Source organism: Rana temporaria, chromosome 6, assembly GCF_905171775.1.
Source record: "Rana temporaria chromosome 6, aRanTem1.1, whole genome shotgun sequence".
Classification (NCBI taxonomy): domain Eukaryota; kingdom Metazoa; phylum Chordata; class Amphibia; order Anura; family Ranidae; genus Rana; species Rana temporaria.
In genome coordinates, this window is record NC_053494.1 from 178610007 (window position 1) to 178634583 (window position 24577).

At 41.4% G+C, this 24577-nt stretch overlaps 1 protein-coding gene and 1 non-coding gene across 3 annotated transcripts in view; one reads left to right on the forward strand and one right to left on the reverse strand.

Annotated features, from left to right (window-relative positions):
• PSMD14 (proteasome 26S subunit, non-ATPase 14) overlaps window positions 1–24577 on the reverse strand; it is a 126116-nt gene that overhangs the window by 87652 nt on the left and 13887 nt on the right. For both annotated transcript variants that reach the window (XM_040357873.1, XM_040357872.1), the window contains one exon: window positions 22371–22422. In XM_040357873.1, the coding sequence (XP_040213807.1) occupies window positions 22371–22418 (48 nt within the window). In that variant the 5' untranslated portion in view covers window positions 22419–22422. The remainder of the gene's footprint in view (window positions 1–22370; window positions 22423–24577) is intronic.
• TRNAR-UCU lies at window positions 8471–8542 on the forward strand. The gene has a single exon. It is a non-coding gene; the product is annotated as a tRNA-Arg (tRNA).

Sequence of the window (24577 nt, forward strand, 5' to 3'; positions counted from 1 at the left end):
TCGTTATTAGGATAAGATAAGGGGGTTGTAGATGATATGGAGTGAATGCACAAATTGCCTAAAGGCCTCCTGCATGTGGGCAGCTGAGCCTGATCAAGGCTTTTTTTCCCTGCCCAGGAAGCTCAGGTGCGGATATTCCGACAATTGTCTGATGCACGTGTTTTGACGGATAGTCCAACCGTCTGTATGCTCCATTGGACAATTGTTGTCGGAATTTCCGACAACAAATGTTGGATAGCCATGCTCACAAATTGTCCGACAACTAATGTATTCCATCAGATTATCCGACCGTGTGTACACAAATCCGGACAAAAATCCAAAGTATAAACACGCATGCTCTGAACCATCAGACATTAGCAGAAGTTGCCCAAAGGGTGTAACAAAAGAGCAGAAAAAAACATGTAGTTTTGTGTATGTTGGCTGAAAAAGTTCTGCCTTCTGTATGCAGAACAAGTTCACAGCCAACGCCCTTCGGACAAAACCAGATTTGTCCGATGGAAGGCCGATCGTGTGTATGAGGCTTAAGGAATACGCCAGTGCCATCACATTCGTGTATAGTTAGTCGTATGCGGAAAAAAATAATTAGTAAACTCACTATATTTTGTTTCCACACTCCCGTATGCTATACTCATGTTTATGATAACACCCGCTCAAGCCATAGTACAGAAGCACATAGCAATTTGTGTCTATGGGAGGCCGTACTCTGCACCTGGGCAGTGTAGAAATGGCGGCATTTACATGGGTTCAGCCACCTGCAGCAGAGGAAAAGCTGTAGAGCATGCAGAGAGTCCAGGATGCTGTGGAAAGATGTCCATCAGACAGGCAGAACCCACAACATAAATTAGATTTTTGAATGATAGATTGTCAAAAATAACGTTTGTATTTTATTACAATGCTGATGTTCTACAATGAAAGTGCATGCTGTGATCATAAATATACTTTTAGGCTCCATACAGACTGGCTTAAAAAGAACACTGCTTCTACAGGAGTTTTGTGTTCTGCCTTTAGAAGGTACTCAATTGTAATTTGTACGAAAAATGCTCTATATGAGTGTTTTTTTTTACTCAGAGAGAACAGACCTTTTTTTTTTAAGCCCAGTGTGCATGGAGCCCAAGGGGCAGTTCACACCAGAAGCAGTTCAGTGTGCTTTTTTTCTGCACAAAATGCATGCACAGTGTTTTCCATGCATACCAATGGCTATTGTTGACTCTAGTTCACACCATGCGGTCAGTTTCTGCACCGGAAACTGACAGCATGGTGTGAACTAGAACCCGACTCCGGCGGGGAAATAGGCGTTCCTATGAAGAGGGGAACATGATTGACGTCCGGCAATGGCGCATCACGCGTTCCGAAAATAGCCGAAATAGGACTTGGATATATACAGCACCTGCGCAGTCAGTTCCTAGTCTGTGCGCAGGCGCCGTATAGCACCGTGAAGTCCTACTCCGGCTATTTTCGGAACGCGTGACGCGCCATAGCCAGACGTCAATCATGTTCCCCTCTTCATATGAACGCCTATACCCCCCGCAGGAGTCTGAAACTAAACTGAAGGATTAAACGGTAAGTACAGCGCAAAAAAAAAGGCATACTGTAGCTGACGCTAGTATGCTGGATGGGATGGTACATGGTTGTTTTTTAGGGTGAACCTCCGCTTTAAGGCAGTGCTGGAAAATAATCGTGGCCACACAAAATATTGACACTTTGGGCCCAATTTGGACACTTTCACTTAGGGGTGTACTCACTTTTGTTGCCAGTGGTTTAGACACCAATGGCTGTGTGTTGAGTTATTTTGAGGGGACAGCAAATTTACACTGTTATACAAGCTGTACACTCACTACTTTACATTGTAGCAAAGTGTCATTTCTTCAGTGTTGTCACATGAAAAGATATAATAAAATATTTACAAAAATGTGAGGGGTGTACTGACTTTTGTGAGATAATTATATACATACACACAGTTATGCAGTATACAGAAAGATAAAACATAATTTCTTAATATATTTGCTCAAGCTCAACCCAGATGACTACTATAGACTTTTGATGACAAACAACAAGCAGGTGAGAAAAGCATGTGTCAAGCCTAAAACATAACACAGTGAAAAAGGTAAGCTCATTTCTTGAGAGGATGTCATTAGGAAGCCGGGTTCTGGTAACGCTACGCTGGAAACCTTGTGCTGGCTGTTTTTTCACATGGACAGTACTTGTTGACAAAGTGCTACAAAAGGCATTTGAGATGGTAACAGCACAAACCTAATGTGTTATCTGCTCAGGCCTTTTAGCAAATTTATTAACACTATTAGCCGGTTTACTTCACCTTCCTGTCAGTGTGAAGTTCTATCACTTACTTAGCCAGGTTTATTAAATACCTGCTGATTAAACGAGAGTCAAAACGACTGATAAGAAAACTGTAATGAGAGGCTGAACTGTTTGCAGTAAATACGCCTAGAAAGTATTACATATTAACAAGGGCTAAAATAATAGACATTTTCCTGTTTTTATTCACAGTGGGTTTAAAGAGAACATTTTTTTTTTTTCTTTTTATAGCGCCTGTTCACGTTTGCTTAGGTGTCGATGAACATTAATTGGCTTATACAATGAGGCAAACTGCAGTAGAGCTTAAAGTGCATTTAACCCCCAACAACAAAAAGGAATCTAATCAGCCCTCCCAGTTCTTATCCTGGACTACAAAAAACAATTCCCTCCCTATGTTGTAAAGATGAGAGGAGGAGGGGATGGGATTCAGTAGTTTAGAAACAGACTACTGGGTAGAAGCGACACATTTTTTTTGCAATTTAAATACAGAAAAGTCACTGCGTTCTCATCCTGCAAGGCATGGAACTCATTTTTTGGCAGATCAAAATGTATTTTTAAGAACTTGAACATAAATCAAATGACGCCTGCACCACAGCTATAGTACTCACACGGACCTAGTACTTGCAGAGTCTTTAAAGGGATGAAACATGGAGGAAATGTGCATTTCACAGATGTACAGCATACCGTATATACTCGAGTATAATCCGAGTTTTTCAGCACATTTTTTAGTGTGCTCAGCATTGTTCACGTTTCTTGTCGAAGGATGCCATTTTGCTGAAACCCAGAGTCTATGAGCAGCAGTAAATATTTAGACTGTTGACAGAATGGCCTCTACATTGTCGGCACAGTCCTGAAAAATGGAAAGCAACTGAGCACGTGCAGAGCGGGGCGAGAGAGTGCGTTTCTGGATTTGAAACAGCAATGCCACTTATTTTTAATGTTTTACATAGGTATACCTGCAACAGAGACCAGCCTGGAGGACTAAAGTGGGAGTTAACTCCCATGCATGACTTTAACATATAGGTAATCCTATATTAAGGTTTACCTATAGGTACAGTAAATATCTCCTAAACGTGTACCGTTTGGGAGATATTTACTTTGGATGCAGATGGCGCTATCACTGGTGCGCTGTTCCCTTCAGAGTCCTGCGCTTTGAACGGCGACTCCCACGTGAATGCGCGGGAGTAACTTTATCGCTCCTCCAGCCACTCAGCCGGAGTCCGTGAACCCAGAAGGAAGACTGGGTGGAGATGGAAGCGCCTTCAGTGGTGACAGCACGTTGCTGGGGGGCTTTAGGGTAAGTTTCACATAATGTGCTAGTATGCCATGCATACTAGCATATTATGGCATTGCTTTGCAGGTATTAAAAAAAAAAAAAAACAGCGATTTACTACTGCTTTAACCTTCTGACTTAAAAGTGATTGTAAAGTCGTTTAACCTATAAAATAAACAAACTTGTTATACCTACCTGCTATGTTACAGTGGATTTGCACAGAGCAGCCCAGTTAGTCTCCTTCTCGGGTCCCTCTATGATCCTTGCCCATCCCTTCTGTTCAGTGCCCCCATGGTAAGCAGCTTGCTATTGGGGCACCCTAGCCGAGTTACAGCTCTGTGTGTCCATTCAGACACGGAGCCCCGACCCGGCCCTATCCCCTCTGATTGGCTAGTCGACTTTGCTTGAGAGCAGCAGCCGCCAATGGCGCCGCTGCTGTGTCTCAGCCACTCAGGAGGGAGAATCTCGGACAGCTGAGACACTTGTGGACATTTCTGGACAGAGAGGGACCTCAGGTAAGTATTAGGGGTACCGAGGGGGGCTGCTGCACACAAGCCACTGGTTTGGTGGATCAGGGCACCCAAGGATGGTCAGATCTTGTTTGCACATTGTATTGCCTTCTAGCATCTACGAAGATCTAATGGGCATTGTCAGTCAATCCACTATGGTTTTGTTGCTTTTAGAAGAGCTTGAAGAAGATTGGGAAATTGAAGGGGTGCAATATATTTTATTAAAAACAATGAAACACGCTACATAGCAGAGAATAATACTGGTGTATAGCCAGTGCGTGTATTGACAAACCATAGAAACTAGTAAGCCTGTGTGACTAATAAATTACATCTCATGCCAAACTCTGATACATCACTTCTGTCAACAGAAGAGCATGATCCCCCTAAAACACAGGCTGGCTCCTGAATTCTGCATTTAATTGTTCACCCCAAAAATAAATGACTGTTGGGCAACCCCATTTTTTCATGACCTACATCTACTTCCGTTCAACATTTTACTCCCTCCAAGCATTGTTCTGTTTTAATCTCTAAGCGCAAAGAATAAAAGACAGCAGGACATGGAACAAAACATTTCCTGCTAACACTCCATAACTTTGCATTGCTGTGTTCCTATATATTTTTAAATATACAATTTAAACTATGGTATACCAAATTTTTGTGCTGAGCAATCCACACTACTCCAGCTGCACAGGAACCAAAAGTTGCCATTTTGCTAGGACTTGACAGTTGCTCAACAACAACTAGCTGGCTGTAGGCTACCCGCACCTGCTGCATTTCCTATATAATGTTCATAGGATTCTAATTTTTATATTGCCGTCACAACATAACAGATATTGCTAGGAGATGTAAATAAAATAGATGGAAATCGTAGACATATAGTTGTTAAAGACTGTTTATTCCATACTTGAGAAGCAACCTTTTAATACTTTAATTTTGAGAGCATTAAACAACTAGTGTGAAAAACAAGCTGCATGTAAACTACAGCTATAGCGTCTGCTTCAGTGCCGAGCCGCGGCAACCTGTTCTAGGAGGTGTTAATTGGCAATAGGAGTACAAGTCAGAAGCGTGTTCCCCATTGTCCAAGCCCAGCAAGGCTAGGTCATTAAAGTGGAAATGAATTTGTTCCTGCTGATTTAACCCGTTTGAGGCTCAACTGCCAAAGACAGAAAATTAACTAGAAAGTCATAACAGTAATTACAAGTAATAAGGGTGGTATAAAGACAATTCAAGCACAAAAAAGGTACAAATATTTTATTGTTTTCATTTTAAATTGCAAGGTTCTTAAAATGTCTTTATATGTGTGGCACGCCATGGAACTTTCCTCAGCATTTTAATGGTCCACAAATGAAAACCTTAAAGTGACAGTTGCTAAAAATCCATTTGGAACAAGAGAGCCCCCTGCAACAAAATAATCTAACGGTGACCTTTCCTGGTCCCCCTGCCATCAATCTCTGCTGTGATCTAATAAATGGTCAACTGAAAAATGTACAGAATCCACCATTTCCGGAAGGGTCTAATTTTTGGTACCCATCTGATCTGTGGCTCATCCTTTCGGCCCCTAAGTCTCTACAGAACATACAGGTGAATATAAAAAAAAAGTTTGATCATCAAAAAGTTAAATTTTTATATTATATATCAGTTCAGTATTTGAATATTACACAAGGCCACAAAAAAAAAAAAAGTAAAACAGAAATGTTGGCTTACTGAAAAGTATGCCCATGTACAGTAGATCTAGAAAAATGTGTATATCCAGGGCGCTCCAAGCATTTGAATCCTGACAGATAAAGGCTGCATTCACACCTAGGCGACAAAACGCCTGAAGCGCGACGCTCGTGCCGCTGGAGGGGAGAATTTCCATTGAGGTCTATGAGATGGTTCACATCTCATAAACGCCGTACGCCTGCTGCCTGAAAACAAGTCCCGGACCCTTTTTTTCAGGCGGCATTGGCGTTAGGCCATAGACATCAATGTAAATTCTTTGTTAAAAAAAAAAAAAAAGTAAAACTAATCGCGGCAAAATACGCCGCGTACGCAGCGTTACAATGTGAATGGAGCCAAAGTCTGTGTTGGAGAGGGTAGCAAATCTTCACACACTTTAGTCAGCACTCAGGGAGACAAGCAATCTCTAATGGAAACAGAAAAACAAACAAAGCGCCTATAAGTGCAGACGTATAAAACTTTTAGACCCCTTTCACACTGAAGCGTTTTTACAGTGTTTTAGCGTTAAAAATAGCGCTATTAAAACGCTCATAAAACGCTCTCCATGCATCTCAATGGACCCTTTCACACCGAGTCCTGCAAGCAGCATCTTTGGAGCAGCTTTTGGGCGCAGAAAAAAACGCTCCAAAAACACCCCTCTCCATTGAAATTAATTGAAAGCGCTGTAAAAAACGCCTTACCCTTTCACACTGAGGCACTGCAAAACGCCCTAAAATGTTAGGGTCTTAGCGGTGCTTTACCAGCATATTGGGATTGCAGATGAGGCTTTGCTCGAATAACGCCCAGTGTGAAAGGGGCCTTAATATCCTCTAAAGGGGTTAAAAACACTTACAAGATGGTGGATGAAACAGGCATGTGGCAGAAGATGTTCCAGTGACAGGGCAGTCCCAGTCTGATGGTAAAGCTTCCAGGGAAGTCCACTAGATAACAGCCAACTTGTGCTGTGAGTGTTCAGGAGACACAATAGTGCTGGATATTATTATTGTTACAGTGAGCAACAAAATCAGAGACTGAGGATACACTGCCATCCTCCAATGTAATCATTATCTGGGATGGCAGTGTAACCTCAGTCTCTGTTTTTTTTTTTGCTCACTGTAACAATAATAATATGGGTCTTAATTTCACCTCAGTCATAGACGAACACCAGTTGGCCTTTCTTGATCTGGAGCTTTTCTTTATTGGGAAGGACATACATGCCAAGAATTTTACTAAGCCTACGGCGAGTAATTCATTTCTCAATTATAAAAGTTGCCATCATCCTCAGTGGCTTAACAATATACCTAAAAGCCAGTATTGTAGATTGAAAAAGAACTGCACTAGGGATACCGATTATGAGATTCAAAGTAAGATCTTGGAAGAAAAAATTCCTTGATCAAGAATTCCCAGCCGATATTGTAAAAACAGCCTATTCCTTTTATAAAGATACGTCTATTCCATCACGTCCTAAGATCCAAGCCGACATTAACAATAAGGCTTCATTTCCATGGACGTTTTTACAGCCACTTTTCTGAGCTTTTTTTGCAGCTTAAAAACGGCTCTCCATGTTAGTCTATGGCCTCATGCCCACCATGACGTTTTTGATCTGTAGATGGCTGAGCTGTTTTTAAGCTGCAAAAAAAAAAACAGGACCAGTGCGTTCTGAAGCTCCAGCCTTAGAGCTGTAAAAACGCCATACATTAAAAAACGCGCAAAAACGTTACCGCAGCGTTTTTGAGCTCCAGCTCAAAAAAAATAAAAAATAAAAAAACCATGGACAGGCGTTTTTAAGCTGTAAAAAAGGCAAAAAAAAAGTGGCTGTAAAAATGTCCATGGAAATGAAGCCTAAAAATTATATACGGTTTATTCCTCAATTTCACTCCCGCCACAGACAGATGGAGGGCATCGTGCGGCAACATTGGCCCTTATTGTTGCAGGTTAAACACCATGTCTCCGATTTACCAAAAAAAGCCCAAATTTGCCTATAGAAAGGCCCCTAACATAAAAGGTAAAGTGGCACCAAGTAAGTTAAAAGAAAAACCCTTACCACCAGGGTATTCTATCCCTAAATTTTTTGCTATCTCAGGCATGTAGATTTTGAAATTAGTGCCATTGTATAAAGCAATCCTCTATAATGTTCGTCGTCCTCTATGTTTGGTGTACTATGCATTTTTTAATGCGTTTATGTATGCATACATACGTGTATGCATATTCTTATTCCCCCCTGATAAAGATTCCCCTGTTTTTAACTTCCTTTATGTCTGGTGTACTATGCGTTTTTCATGTGTTTTTTTTATGTATGCATACATATCCTTATTTTCCCGGAATGCAATTCCCCTGTTTTACCTGTAATTTATATGGATTTTAAAATCGTCAAAAATAGATTATGTTGTATGTTTAACACTTTCCCTACAGAGTCATTGTAAAATGACATCGGCAGGAACCCTCCCTCAGAGTGGACGTCATATGATAAGCGATTTACCCCACTAAACGGGGGCGGGCCTTAGAGAACAGAGGCCATAAATGGGCAGCACAGAGGCTTAGGGGTTAGCCTTGCAGCACTGGGGTCCGTTTCAGATTCTGATCAGGACACTATCTGCATGGAGTTTGCATGTTCTCCCTGTGCTTGCGTGGGTTTCTTCCGGGTACTCCTCCCACACTACAAAGACATGCCACCTTTGCGTTGGTGGTGCAGTGGTGAGCATAGCTGCTTTCTAAGCAGATGACCCGGGTTCGATTCCCGGCCAACGCCATCTCCAATACTTGGAGTCCTCAGACAGAAAAGCGCTATACAATCAATGCCGAGTATATATTAGCGGTGGAAGAATAAAGAGAATGTGTGGAATGTTTGAGGAAGAAAATGTTCCCCCAGAATCTATAGAAGGTGAACCCAGAAACTGATAGACGCTTAGCTTTGGCTGCGATCACACCTAGGCGTTAAGGATCGCGGGCGGAATTACTGCAATTTCCAGAATTTCCGCAAAACGTGCGACACGATTGGGATCCCGTTACTTTCAATGATGCCCCAATCATGGGACAATATGGTCACCTGACAAATCGCACAAACAAAAATGACAGGACGCCCGTTTCCCAAAAGTAGTCCTGCGATTTGTCAGGCGACAATCGTGGCAAAATCACGCCTCGATTGGGGCGATATTGAAAGCAAGGGGATCACATATTCCACCCAGCGGGAATATTACACCCCCTCAACTGCCTAGATTTACATTAAAGTTTCAAATACAAAAATCCTTCATTGCTGCGATGTAACCACTTATAGACAACAATATATATATATATACACACACAGCATCTCACAAAAGTAAGTATACCCCTCGGTGTGCGGGAGATCACATACAGTATGTCACAAAAGTAAGTACAACCCTCGCATTTGTGTAAATCTTTTCATGTGACAAATTACACTTTGCTACAGAGTAAAGTAGTGAGTGTACAGTTTGTATAACAGTGTAAATTTGCTGAACCCTCAAAACAACAACACAAAGCCATTAATGTCTAAATCTGAAGAATTTTATACAGGACAGTCAATGGAAGAAAGTGTAGAACTCTTGTCATTTGGAAGCTCAACCAGCCCATTGCCTGAAACAAGACAAAAATACCTATGTTTTGATGTATAAATTGTGTATGACAAGTAGATCTTGTGGGCGCTAGAGCAATTTATAGAGAAGGAATGAAGATCATTTTTTTAAAGCTCTGTGCTGTAGCGATGACATCATCCACTCTAACCAGGCCCATAGACACTGTTTAATCACTAAAATTTCCTGAAATGATCACTAAACTTAAACAGCTTTTTCACAAAAACGGTAAAAAAAAGATATCAAACTGAAAAGATATAGCCAGATAGCTGAAGATTTTGTGAACATTTTAAAGTTTGTTTGGTGTCTGTAGGTAAAAGTATGAAGGAGCTGAAACTTTTGGGAGCTGAAGAATGTTTTAAAGATTTGAAGCATGCCCTCATTGACTTTAATGTTAAAAAAAAAAAAAAGTGTTAAAAAGCTTAAAGTGGAGTTTCCATCCCAAATTTTTCTCTTCATTATTGTGCTCATTAGACCTAAAAAAGAAAAAACTTTTTTTTTTACTAGTCTGGAAATGCCTGTTGCTATGCGGTCCCACAAAATCTGCCTTTGGAATCACCTAGGATTCTGACATCTCCCTCTAATGCTCCTGGGAAATGTGTGTCATAATTTCCCAGGATGCCGTGCGCTACCCAATTATCACTCCCCATCCAAGACTTCCAGGTTAGTGCTTGTGGGCTTCACAATGCCCACAAGCAAAATGACAACGGTGTGGACATAGCTTTATAAACTATCTTTTTTGAATAAATATGCGGAGCGGCAGCGGACTGTAAAATAGTATGTGATTTATATTATAAAAAAACACATGATACAATCCCCACTTAGCAAGCAGATGTCCAAAATCCTCTGCTGGGATCCGCATGTGTGAAAGGGGCTTTAGGGCTCATTTACACTTGCTTTGGTTTCAACAAACATTAATGGCTAGTTTGGACTTGCTTCAAAAACAAGGCTTTGGACAGGCTTTGTTAAAGCTCTCTAAACGCCAGTCAAAGCTTCTGTCACTAAATAAAATGGTTAGCTTACAGTCCTTGTTTTTGCTTTGCTGCAGCTTCGCTTCAAAAATGATGCCCCATGTAGCTTTAGTGGTGCTTCAAAGCCTCCATAGAAGTCTATGGCAAAGCTTGACTGAAGCCCAACCGAAGCACCAAGCAAAAGCAAGGTGTAAACAGGACTGTAAGCTAACCATTTTATTTGGTAACAGGGGCTTTTACTGGTGTTCAGAAAGCTTTAACAAAGCGTATCCAAAGCCATGTTTTGAAGCAAGTGTAAACAAGCCCTTAGTGTAATATGCTCAGCAAATGAGGCAAGCTGTTATTGGACAAAACACTGTGCATGACAATTCGTTACCAGACTCCGTACAAAAGCACCTTGTTTGCAAACTGACCAAGGAACTCACATTTAACCCTCTCACCCCTACAATTTACAAGAATTGTCACCTGTACATTTACACCGCAATATGCATTCAAGTCTATATGTTGTTAACATGCACTTAATGACTTAATCTGGAGCGTGTGTTTTTGCAGTCACAAACAATGGGCACATTACACAAGGGAGAAAAAAGGTGCGACATTAGAAAAAATAAATATTTAATGACTTTAATGATGTCATAAGTGGCTCTCTTGTGAGTGGATGTCCTGTGGTCATGGGATAACGAGGACAAACGTATCCCATCATCTTCCAGTCAGAAAGCCTCTAACACCAATTACTAGTTCTTGTAACAAAACTAGAATATGAAACTGGCAGTCTTGGGGGGGGGGGGGGGGGGGGGGAATTACATTCAGCTTACCTCAGAAGTATATTTTCATCTTAAAGGCAATGCTTGCCCATAATTGTTTTACTGGCCATCTTAGCAATGAGACTTGGAAATGCTAGCTGAAGGTCAGCCCTAGTTCTAAAAATGCATCCAAAGACATTATTACTTACTAACAAGGGGCAGAAGATAGAGTTATATATAATGATTTAAGACTCCATTAGATGGCCATGTTAAGCAATAAAATAGCTTGTTAAAAAAAAAAAAAACAGTTATAAATAAATGCCTGCATCTATTTTTACTGCCCATAATCAAGGGATGTCCATGGCTGATCCCTATTGAGATAGCTACAGGGTAGTAAAACCTACTAATGCCAGCATGGCAAATATACCCAGAGAAGTGGCTACAAGACCCAGGACGGTAGCAACCAGTCTAAGGGCCCTTTCACACCAGCGGACGAACGGTCCGCTTTTCATAAGTCCGTTTACGGACTTACAATGGTTCCCTATGGGATCACGGCCGTTAGAGTATCCGCTAACGTCCATAATCACCCGCCTCCGTCAGGATCCGGTTTTTCAGACGGAAGAAAACCCTATTTTTCTTCCGTCTGACGGATCGGATCAGATGAATACGGACAGACGGTCCGTATTCATCCGATCCCCCATAGGGGAGAGCGGAGGAGAGACAGGGCGGTCTCTGCACTGTGTGCGGGGACTGCCCTGTCAGCCGACAGCTCAGCAGGGATTAACGGAGGAATCCCCGCTGAGCCAAACGGGCTAACGGAGCTGATCAATACGGATCCGCTCCGTGTGAAAGAGCCCTAAAGGGAACAGAGGGAAAGGGTGATGAAACCATGGACAAGCACGTCAATCAAAAGACAAATATTAGTAACCTTTTTCATGTTTCAGGTAATGTTAGCAAGTTCCAAACCCATGAAAAGTTACACTGTGGCATATGAATGAGAATGTCAGTGACCAAACATGGGCCAAATATACATACTGTATAAAAACATGGGTCTCCACATTGTCAATTCCTAGCCAATGATTCCTGAATTATATACCTCAGGCCTAAACCATAAGTTCCACCTCCAAGATTTGCACCTTTTTCCAAACAGCTGAGTGGTAGGTTGGCTTGTACCTCTCGGGAAACCCCCCTCATCACACCACCCTACCATACTCATCACCCCTACCCTTGGCCCTCATCTCTTTTGTCCCCTCTTCCCTTTCTACTCTCCAGTGGACCTCCACCAGACAATTTCCCCCTGACCCCTGCTTACTCCATTGCGGTGGCGCAACCTACTAACACAACACTTATTGGATTCTCTTTACTATGTTATGGTTGTATATATTTGGGCACATGTCCCTCTAAGCCCAGGTTGACACTGCTCCAACACAAAAGTTGTGCGACTTCCGATCCGACTTTGCCCTGCAACTGCAGTGATTTAATCCGACCTAATGCGACTTTTTACACTTTATGACAATAAAGTCTTTTTAAAGTCAGACCAAAGTAGTGCAGGAACCTTTTCTAAAATCGGAGCAACTTATGTTGGATCAGTTAAAGTGGAGTTCCACCCATAAATATAACATTACATCAGTAGTTTTAAAAAAATGTCATTAGTCCTTTACGAATTTTTTTTTTTTTTTTTTTTTTAGATGCCTACAAAGTGTTGTTGCTAGGCAGAATAGTTAATCTTCCCACTTCCTGCACCTAGGTGCTTAATGCTTCCTAACCTACACCGCACAGACTCCTGGGAATGTAGTGGGTGTAACTTTCCAGGAGTCTGTGCACTCCCCAGTCTCAAAAAATCATGTGACTTGGACAGCACAGGTGCTGAAACCTGATCTGACACTGCTTGTGCAGCACTGAGCATGTGCGAGATTTGCAAGGCTGAAATCCAGGAAGTCATACAGTCTGGCTTCATGATGCCCGCACTTAAGATGGCCCCAGTCAATTTCTATTTTATAAAGTGTCTAAATGCTGTAACAACCTAACAAAAACGGACCTTAGTTTACAGACTAACTTTACTGGAATACATTAAGCTTGTGTATTACAGGGGGTATTTATATTTAAAAAGTGAAATTGTGGCCGGAACTCTGCTTTAAGACAGCTCTCGTAGGAAAAACATTGGAATTGACAGGTCATGCTACTTGTGCTCTCACAGGTCAGATCCCATGTTGTACCAGTGTGAACCAGGCCTTAATGCTATTTGACACCATGTACTATCTGGTTGAGAACACATGCTGAATCTCACATTCATAATACCTTGTTACTTTTGCTATATGTAACCATATCTGACGAATGATCTCTGTACTATGTTGTTTATCAACATAATGGAACACAAAAAACAAAAACAAATTACTAGTACGTAGAGATCCTCAGAGCTGAACAGACCAGTGTCAATTTTTTTAGCCCAAAAGGTTTTCATTTTTAGTCTTTTTATAATGGAAACCATTTTTAGCTGCTACAAAATACTAGCCATTTGACATGACTTGGCGAGATTTAATAAAAACAAAATTAAAAACAGCATTGGTACAAAGGAGACCCCACCCATCCATACCTTTACATATCTGATGCTGGTAGTGTCCCGAACCCACAAGCACTGTGAGATGCCTATTTCAGCACTTCCTTAATAGGTTGAAGGCTGCCTCACCCCATCCTTTAAATTCCTATTGGTCAGTAAGGCTACTCATTACAAATAGGCCAATAGCAACATGCGGGAGGGGGTGGGCCAAAATGAAACACCAATTTTGTGCTCCAAATCCATACTTGGCAATAAATGAAGTGCAACTCAACCCAATAATTTTTTTAGCTTTGAGTCGAGTAGCGAAGTGTTGGTTTTTACTGTTGGGAAGAATTCCCCCTCTCCTATTATGGTGATTACTGTCACTTTGCTTTCTGTGTCCCCAGTGGGAACTTTCTCAACTTCAGCAAAGAAAACTAGTGAAACTTTTCCTGCAGCAGGTTCAAAATCTCATATTTGCACTAGAACGCATTAAGCTTCCCCTTTACATCACAGACCCGCTTCACAGCAGTCTCAAATGGTCTAATTCCCTTTCACGTCATGGCACCTTATTATATTGCAACCCTCTTCACGTCATAGTGTCCCCTTACACATCATAACGCTCTATTACACTGCAGTACCATTCACGTCATAGTGTCCCTTTACACATCATAACGTTCCATTACACTGCAGTCCCATTCACGTCATAGTGTACCTTATCACAGTGCCCATTTCATTTCCAGTCTCCCCTGCACATCAGGGCAGAGGTATCAGCCTGGCTGTCCCATCCAGGTCTCCCGCCTGGCACCATACTTACAGCAGGTGGGGGCAGGGGTGAAAGGTCCTGCAGATCTTGACGGAGGGTGGGGGCTGCCAAACTTATGTTAACAAGCGCTTGTTAACTTGAAGACTCCAACACTGTGCATATCTGCAGGATTTTCCGCCCCAGTCAGCTGGGAGGAGGATAGCGCCAGCCAGGCGGAAGATCTGGGAATAGACACACAACTGCTAGTCGGCACGGCCACAGTCCAGACAGGACTGTCATTCGGTCTGATTTCGGACCGCAGTCCGCCATTTAGTGATCACTGCTTTATGACTAGCTATAGCAGCTGCATGTTAGTAAAGATATTTCATGACGAAAAAAAGTGTAACCGACATCTGTAAAGTTGCTGAGAGAGAGAGATGTGTTGTACCCTCGTTTGAGAAACAAAAAGGCCGGAGGGAAGGCACTTTATTGAAGGCTTGTTAAAAGTGGACATTTTAAAGTATGGAGGTTCCTAGTGCATTTAGATAGAGAAGCTATGCCTACTTTTATCTCTTGGGTCGGCTGTAGTACACAACAAAGTCACTTTCCAAATTAGACAAAGTACAACACTGCTCTACTACCCTTCATAAAAGATATGCAAGATACAAACTAATGGAGGAGATCAATATCATTAATACCTCAATATAGTATTTTCTTTTATAAACACACAGATTAAGTTCCTGAATTTAACTTGGCATCATCATTTTTCATTCCACTATACAGCAGAGCTCAAACTGGGAGAGGGAAAAGCAGCACACAGAGCGGTATTATGTGCTGCAGTGCCCTTGGGATAACTGTGGACATACCGATGGGAAAAGTGAGCAGAGTGACAAAGATGAGCTCATCAGTCTGCTGCTTCTTTCCAACCACAAGCTGGGGGGTGAGGAAGAGACCTGAACCTTCTGCTGTGTCAGACTGGGCCGTGTAAGAACTGAATAATAAAAAAAATACAAATCATATGGCAGTTACAAACCGCTTCCTTATATGTATCTTGGCTATGTATTACCAGTTTCCCTGTAGTTCAGCTTAAAGTGTTACCAAACCCAGGACCCGGCATCCATTATATCTGGTCTCCCACAGTACACAGAACATGGAAATGCAATTATTTTAGCAAATATAAACTGCTAAATACCTTTTCTCATCAGCAGTATATAGCAGTCTTGTGACTTATATCAGTACCTGGTTAAAGCTTGTAGGAGGAGTTTTATTACCGCACTGGCTGTCCTATCAGGATGCAGGACCCCTGACCCTCTTGTCTGGACAGTGCCGATTACATGTACTCTCCCAAGTAAACAAAAATGCTCTAGCAAAACACAAACTGAGCATGTGCAACCTGACTTTGGGAACTCAGTCTTATCTGGACATGTTTTGGAGTCCGTGGAAGAGGAGGAAAATCTGTGCATACAGGATCAAACAGCCTTTTTACACAATGCAGAGGATTAACCCCTTAGGTTCCACATTTAGCATAACAAGCATGCTTTACTGCATATACACACTGATTTTACTGTTGTGGGTTGAGTAATACTTTAAAAAGAAATTACATCAGCCCCAAAAAGCCAGATACAGTATATGTCATTTCAAACTGTATTTATGATTCACTGAGCATTGCTTGTGATAAAGTCTAAATTTAGCCATGTTTGAATGGTGTTTTTACTTTTACTAATATAATGACAGCTTTGGAAAACTCTTTGTGAACAGAGCTGTTCGCAGAACAATTTGCTCTCTTTAATAATCAAATCACTTGCTTAACAAGCATGACAAGGAATATTTTTTTCCCCAGTCAAAAGCAGATGAGAAAATGGTCTTGTGCAACTGACAGGTCTTACAGGTCTGCATATATATTATGACTGTGCTCTAACAAACTGTAGAAAACACGTTTGATTTATTTATTAATTTTTATGATTAATGACAGGGCCCAGGCTCGGGAATTCACTTTCCAAGTGATAAGGGTTCGAGTGCCATCCATGATGCCCTATCCTGGAAGTATCCCAACTATCCCATCTGATAAAACATACTCACAGATGGGAGAACATGATAGATAATTGGCAACTAGGCTGAGGAAATCTACTGGCTATTGCCATGCAAGTTTACTATGACTCTGAATCAAAGAGCATGACACTGCTAACACAAATTCAACTTAAAGTGACATTACTTAATTTACAAGGCTAAACCTACACTCCGTTCAAAAATTGCCAATGAAACTCTGAAAGGCATATAGGAAGCACAACCTACCCGTTTGGTTGCCTTTTTCACTCCCCCCCCCCCCCCCTATTGTCTTATCTCAGGATCCTGGAATGCCCTTTCTTGCTGCCTCTCAAAACACAAAGTCTAAAGTATAAACATTTTACACGGCCGTTAACTAGAATCAAATATACCTTGGATGTCTGAATGCGATTTGTGACCCAAGAAGGGGAGTGAGAGGTACATAGCACATGTTTGTGGAAGTACGTTCCTATTGCCCTCTTGCCGATCATGTATTTTAGGTGTATAGGTGCCTATTCTGTAATAGATTACACACCTCAAAAGGAAAGTGCAAGTGACTGTTGTCTGTAGCACAGCGAGGGCCTACTTTGATGACATCAGTTGGAGATGCTTCTTGGATCGTTCAGAATTCATGTAAAGTGGATGTAAACCCTCACATATGCCCAGTGAGGGGGAACAGCCTCAGATTATACACAGGAGATGAAACCAATCTCCCTACATAAGTTTTACATACACAGTAAAACCTTGATTTAAGAGCGTTTTGCAAGACAAGCTAAATTTTTAAATAAAATTTGACTTGACACAAGTGATGTCTTGATATACAAGTAGTGTCAGGTCAGAACAATTCGACCATGTATGGCCAGCCTAAGTGTAGCAATATGGTTACATTTAATGAAGGTCCAACATTTAGCAACTGATTAAAACAGGCTGTCCACATAGACCATCCTCCGCACCGCCTTCGATGTCATCCCTTCCACGCTGCACTCCACGAGCGCTTCAAACCTCGCTTTCAGGGTAATCTTCCCGGTCATGATTGCAGACGGACAGCGGAAAAAGCCGGCGGTGCTGAGGATGTTCTAAGTCAGGGGTCTCCAAACTGCGGCCCGAGGGCCAGATGTGCTAGCCTTTATCTGGCCCTTGGGGCATTATTCCTTCCACTGACACCAACAAGGAGCCATCATTGTTTCCACTGATACCTTAGCAATTATGGGATACTATTCCTCTTACTAATAGGGGCACTACCATTCCTCCTACTGGCCACCAATCTTGAGGCCATATTCTTATTGGTGCTGGGCTCGGGATATTTTCTGCCCCTCGCTGGCAACAATCCGGCCCTCCTAAAGGCCGACAAATAATAAACTGGCCCTTGGTTTGAAAGGTTTGGAGATCCCTGGTCTAAGTGGACAGCGTTACCCCGGATGCCTGCATACTTAGATGTGCCTCTTAACCATCAACCATGTGAGTTGCTAAATGTTGTATCTTCATTAAAAGTAACCATATTGCTACACTTAAAGGTGCCTCTCTACTTTCTTTTATACTCTGTAGCTCCTGCTGGATTTTGCTTCTAATCCCCTTGTGGAGGTTTCCAATTGTGGATGGACACTTTGTGGTTACACAACCTATCACATTGCTGTAATCTTTTTATATGGACTATAAACTGAAAGACCTATGAATAAATGGTCATAAAATGTAGCAAAACGCTCTCAAAAGAAGGTTTTACTGTACTGTATTTGTCTTGATATACGATATCACGTTTTGTGCCATTATTTTGTACCTAATAAGTGTATATATATATATATATATATATATATATATATATAAAGAAGTCACTGTATTCGAAATAGGATTACATTTCCAGATTCATGGGTATTGTGCAACAGGTTCTGTTTACAAGAGTACACATCAGACTTATGAACTAGCTGTGTACTCAAGAACTTTGTCACAAGGACTGGCACCAAACCCACTGCTGAGCAACATCGTGAATTCAATTCAATGTCAAAATATAATAGATGCCCCGGACATGTCACCATTTGCCATTACCATTTTAGTTAGAATCATTAACTATAAACAGGGCAGGAAAGTGTTATTTGTTGCACTGTATACGTCACGCATATGATTTGCGCTACAGGAGCAAAAAAAAATTACCATTTTGCTAATTTTTCAGCCTAATCAATTGTATAAAGCCCATATGGCGACCTTTCAGACACATTTTCTCACATTTCAAGAAAGACAGATGACAGAAGCTGGAATTAAGGAAGTTAATTATGACATCATTAAAATGCGCATTGAGAACTTGTAACGGTAGTCAGATTGTGTGTGTGCAAGGTGAGAAAAAATTTAAAAAAACTTGTCTGGAGACGTCCCAGCACAAAGGTCGAGGAAATAGACAAAGATCAGAGGTACACACATCAGCTGGTCATTTCATACATCATCTGCCCAGCAAACGTTTTGAGTTAGGCAAGCAGATGTGAGCCAACACAATCCTATTTTGTGCCAGTTGGTGCAAACAGCTTACACATTTCATTCTTCACAGTCGCTGTTTTTCTCAGAGATTTTAGGTTTGAGGGCCAAAGTTCATGTATTAAACAAAAAATGCAGCAAAAAATAAATAAAAAAAAAAGTACTAATTTTTAAAACATCTATTATTTTAATCAATATAATTCGCTCCTAGTAAGAACCGGGTTTAAATGTTAAAAGTTCGATGTTTTGGGAAAAAAAGATAGTCTTGAGGCGCCCCATTCTAAAATGTAAAATTATTCCGATAGCTTTACATAATGCAGGAACATCAATATATGTAGGACATGTTAAAAGGTTGGCAGCTAGAAGATTGTAATGTATACAATGAAAACATGTGGCTTTGTGTAACTAAAAGGCAGGTTTCATGCACACAATGGCTTCTATACAATTTTTGGGCAGTTTTTAAGCATTTTGCCAAGGTACCCCTGTTGGGAAAGGCTGATTTGGGTGTTTTTTCTGTCTCTTTTGTTACATGTTAACTTCCACAGCTTTACTTAATGTTAAAGTGCATATAAAGTGTTTTTTTTTTTACCATCATGCATTTAATTCATGAAGGAAAAAACCTTGCAGCCCACCCACTTAGCTGAGCACCATCGCGATGTGACCAAGACCCCCGGCTCTACGGGAAATCTCCCTTCTCATTGCCTGAGATAGGCAGTGAGCCAATGAGGAGGGGCCAAGCCATGGTTGTTTGTGTGTGTGTGAATGGACATGCAGAGCAGCACCTCGAGAGAGAGCCTACTTGAGTGCCTCCATATAACAAGCTGCTTGCTCTGGGGGCACTCAGCAGGGGGGGGGGGGGCTATGTGATAAGTAATGCAAAGTTTTCAATGAAAAAAAAATTGATTGGTGTATAGATCACATCCTCTAATGATTGATGCCAGTGCACCTAAATAAAAGCGTAGTGTTTTTCCACTTTAATTTACTCCATGTGCGCTGTGCCCCAACCCCAATGGGTCCACATGTAGATGACCTCTTATGACCTATGACAAAATAGATCAAAAGAAAACTTTCCACAGCTCCGCTGTGTGTGGCTAGGTGTCCTTAATGCTGTTTCTTTTTACACAAGACCAGTTGGAGCTCAACATGTGTATAAAGCATTAAAAGCACATCAACACAAAAAAATCATCTGCCTGTAAATTATAACTGCAGCTGGTCGCCACTCAGAAGGCAAAAGTCGATGCTATCCATGTATGGACCCAGAGAGCCAAGAGAACCGCTCGCCTCGTCCTGATGATGTCCAATTTAAAGACGAAACCTGTATGCACGCGTAGGGGCGAGCAGTTCTTTTGACGTCAGCACTTTATACCATTTGCCTCTTACAATGCCTGCATTGAGAGAGTGCAGCTGCCTTGAGCTTGTTGTCAATATTGTGCTGGTGTTATAATACTAGCTCAATTTCCTTCAGATTTACCTTCAACTATGTTGTGCAAGGGCCTGTCTGATTGCATACAATTAGAAAGTGTTTAAGTTTGACCTCATATTATATGGTTTTGGTAAATCTAAAGGAAACCTGTACAAGAAAATTGTATAAAATGTATGGCCAGCCTACAGCCTGGCACACACTAGCGTTTTGTCAGCTCCAATCCGATCTCCCCCGCTGGGCTGTTGTGTCCTGCCCACTGGCCGAGCACTGATCAGGAGCCGGTTGGCTGCTGGTTTTCCAGCATGCTTGTCCAACAGAAGCTAGCCAAATGGCCAGCTTCTGACGAGCCAGCTGGCACATACACAGGCCGAATATCCGCCGCTGCTTTTTTGATCCGGCCAATGACGCCTGGCATTCGGCCCATGTGTACGGGGCTTTAGACTTTCTACAGGACTACAAGAGTCCCGTTTTTGCACCAAACAGCTGTTCATATTTCAATTAATCCTATGAAGGGATTGTAGGATATACTGCATGGACTCTATAGAAGACTAAATAGAGAGTGCACATCACTTGGGCAGGCCTGGCTCAGAATATTTTAAGAAACGGCTGTGCAACCTCATCAGCTATTTCTTGCTGGATCAGAGACAGGTGAGGAGTATAAGACTATCAGGGGAGGTTGGGGAAAGGAGGAGCTACAACTTAGGTGTAAATGCACAAAATACAGAATTAAAGTACATGAAAATTCAGAGAACCACAAAGACACCTTCAGAAGTGGTTTTAATAAAAAGCACCGAAAAAAGTACAATTTATTGCAGCTTTGGTTTGCGGTCACATGACCGCTAATCCTCAGCCTGTGTTCCTTCAATGATTACAGTAAACACTGATAAACTGCCTGCCTTTACCCCCCCCCCCCCCCCCACAAGCACTGAAATCGGGACCAGAAGTGGCACCGAGACCTTGTCTACTTCCCCCCGGATTCTGTCCCATCTTCTAAGCCAATTAAGGAATCAGCAGGGGAGGAGCTGTATCCGACTGACAGACTAAAGTCGGCCATAAATGGATCAAAATTTGTCTGGTTTAGTAAGAACCGGCTGAGTTTTGATCCACGAATAGTTACTGTGGTGGAACAGAAGTCGATCGATATATTGACTTCTGTTCAACCACCCTGTTGGATGCATTTTAGCTGAACGATCAGTGCTACAGGCTTTAGCCTGCAGCATTGATCAGTGTATTTTGATGGCAGGGAAGTCTCCCCACTATCAGGATACAAAGACACAGCAGGGAGGATTCCCTCACCCCCTGTCAAATACATGGATGAGGGAATCGGGTCAGTTTTTTTTTCCATTCAGCCTACTAATTGAAAAAAAAAAAAAAAAAAAAAAGGACTAATGTATGGGCAGCTTAAGCGGTGTCAGAGCAGAGTCATGGACAATGGAAGGAGAATTGGGCATGCCTGAGGGTTTTAAATGCATAATGACAGCATGTTGCTTCCAGGTTTAGACAAGGCCAGGGAGATCAGCCATTTAAATAGCGACCGATTCCAGTTGTTTGACTAGAACAGGAAATAAGTGGATTTGCAAGACAACAGCAGGATCCACACACAAAACCAATATGTAATATAAGGATGTCAAACTAGAAGATTTCAGCACATGCTGTAGAAACCTTGCTAAAGATAGTTTGTCAATTTTTGGCTGGAGAGACACAAACACTTTGGGGGTTGAATTACTAAAGACTAACTTACTGTTCACTTAGGAAATATGAACCAGAGCTTACACAATCATGTGCAAGGACAATTAAAAAAAGCCTTTTCACTTGCACATGATTGGATGATAAATGAATGATGGACGCTCCGCCTCCTTCAAAATGGCGTTGGGGGAAATTCTCATTGCAAATACCTGTATAAGGTATTTATTAGCAGAAAGAAAAAAAATGTTTTACTATCCAAAGTTAAAACAAGAGCAGAGAATTTAATAGATGGAAAGATGGACTTTAAATAAATGTAGCATCTTTAAACAAAGTTTATCAATACAAAATAAAAAAATAGATAAAAAATAAAATATCAAACTGACCTGACCAAGTCCAGGCATACCACCCCCAAGCCTCAGCAGTCGATCCATATTCCTGCAAGAAGAGAAGCGATAACGTTAAACCGATTAGTCAATTCTCATCTACTCACCTTCAATCACTCAGTAGGCCAAAAATATTGGTGGTAATTACAACACAACATCAGTCTTCCTGTTAATTAACGCCACATATTAATGCAAGAAGCTGTCTTTTGCACTAATTAACAGACAGTATTCACTTCTTTAGGTTTACTTACTATAAGTCATCAAGAAGTGGATTTCAATATAAAAATCCTATTGTGAAATTGGAGGTACAGCAGGTATAGGTGCCTAAATAGGTTAGTAAATGCATATGATTTCTGATTACAATACAGTAACTCGTTCTTTTTCCATATTATTTAAAAATTAACATCCTCATTAGTACACCCTCCGCTAATTAACATACGGCTTGTCAGTTTCTATCAAAAACGGTGACTGAACAACATCCAGTAAATAAATGCAAATTGATAAGGTCTTAAGTTTAGACATTTTCTTTGTTTTGGTTGATTAAAAGTTTTAAAAAGAAGGAAGTGGTAAAACAATTTTACAGTCCGAACACGAACGGCTCAATTCATACATACACCAGCTATGCAATACTATTATTTTTATATAAAAAAAAACACAGAATTCTGCAAGGGCACATAGAAAACAAATTGTTTCCATGAGCACTGCTCACACGTGAATGCAGCTTTCGGGTGAGCAGCGGCGCAGGGCAGTAATCTGCAAAATTGCAGCATCTTTCTGTCCAGGACACCGCAGCCTCACTTACCTCTACATTTCAGGGTGCCACTGATATTTCAGTATAAGAAAAAAAAGTTAGTGTTCTTCACCTTACAGGGGCAAGGCCTCTGATCAGGAGCCAGCGGAACAGGCTCCCAATCATGAGTGCCAATCACAGCAGTCAAAATACAGGCTCTGCTCCACACCCCGGGTATTAAAGCCCACTTAAAGGGCCGTCATATGGCAAAATTAAGTGGTTAAAGTGATACTAAAGTCTTGCTTTTTTTTAAAATAACAAACATTTTATACTTGCCTGCTTTATGCAGTTGGTTTTCCTACAGAGCAGCCTGGATCCTCCTCTTTGCTGCTCCTGGCCCCTCCCTCCTATTGAGTGCCCCCACAGTCAGAAGCTTACTATGGGGGCACTGGAGCCAAGTCGCAGCTCTGTGTGTCCATTCAAACACAGAGTCCAAACCCGGGCCCCGCCCCCACTCTCCCCTGATTGACCAATAGTTTGGCTGCTGTGTCTCAGCCAATTAGGAGTGTCTCGGATGGCTTAGACATTCATAAACAACGCTGGAGAGAGATGGGGCTCAGGTAAGTAATTAGGGGGTGCTGGGGAGGCTGCTACACACAAGTTTTTTTTATCATAAACAAAAAAAACACATTACTAGAAATGCTGGGCTGATGGAACTAAAACACCCTTCGTCTCTTGACAACAGCCATAACTCAAACCCAACATGGAAAAAAACATCTGTATCATGGTAAATGTATTTTATATCTGTAATAGAAGAAGCAGCCTAAATGCACTTATTCAGGATTTCAGAGAGTGCAGCAAATTGATCTCCATTTATTTGTCTTTTTAACCACTTCAGCCCTGGACCATATCGCTGGTCAATGACCGGGCAACTTATTGCGATTCGGCACTGCGTCGCTTTAACTGACAATTGCGCGGACGTGCGACGTGGCTCCCAAACAAAATTGGTGTCCTTTTTTCCCCCACAAATCAAGCTTTTTGGTGGTATTTGATCAACTCTGCCGTTTTTGTTTTTTGCGCTATAAACAAAAATAGAGCGACAATTTTGAAAAAAGAAAATTAATATTTTTTACTTTTTGCTATAATAAAATATCCCAAAAATATATATAAAAAAAAAAATTTCCTCAGTTTAGGCCGATACGCATTCTTCTACATATTTTTCGGTAAAAAAAAAAAAATCGGAATAAGTGTTTATTGATTGGCTTGCGCAAAAGTTATAGCGTCTACAAAATAGGGAATAGTTTTATGGTATTTTTATTAATATTTTTTTTTTTACTAGTAATGGCGGCGATCAGCGATTTTTATCGGTACTGCGACCTTATGGCGGACACTTTTGACACATTTTTCATTTCATTTCTTTTCTCCCCCGACAGGACCGGGTCACAGAGCGATCGCGGGTGCCCGGCGGTGATCACAA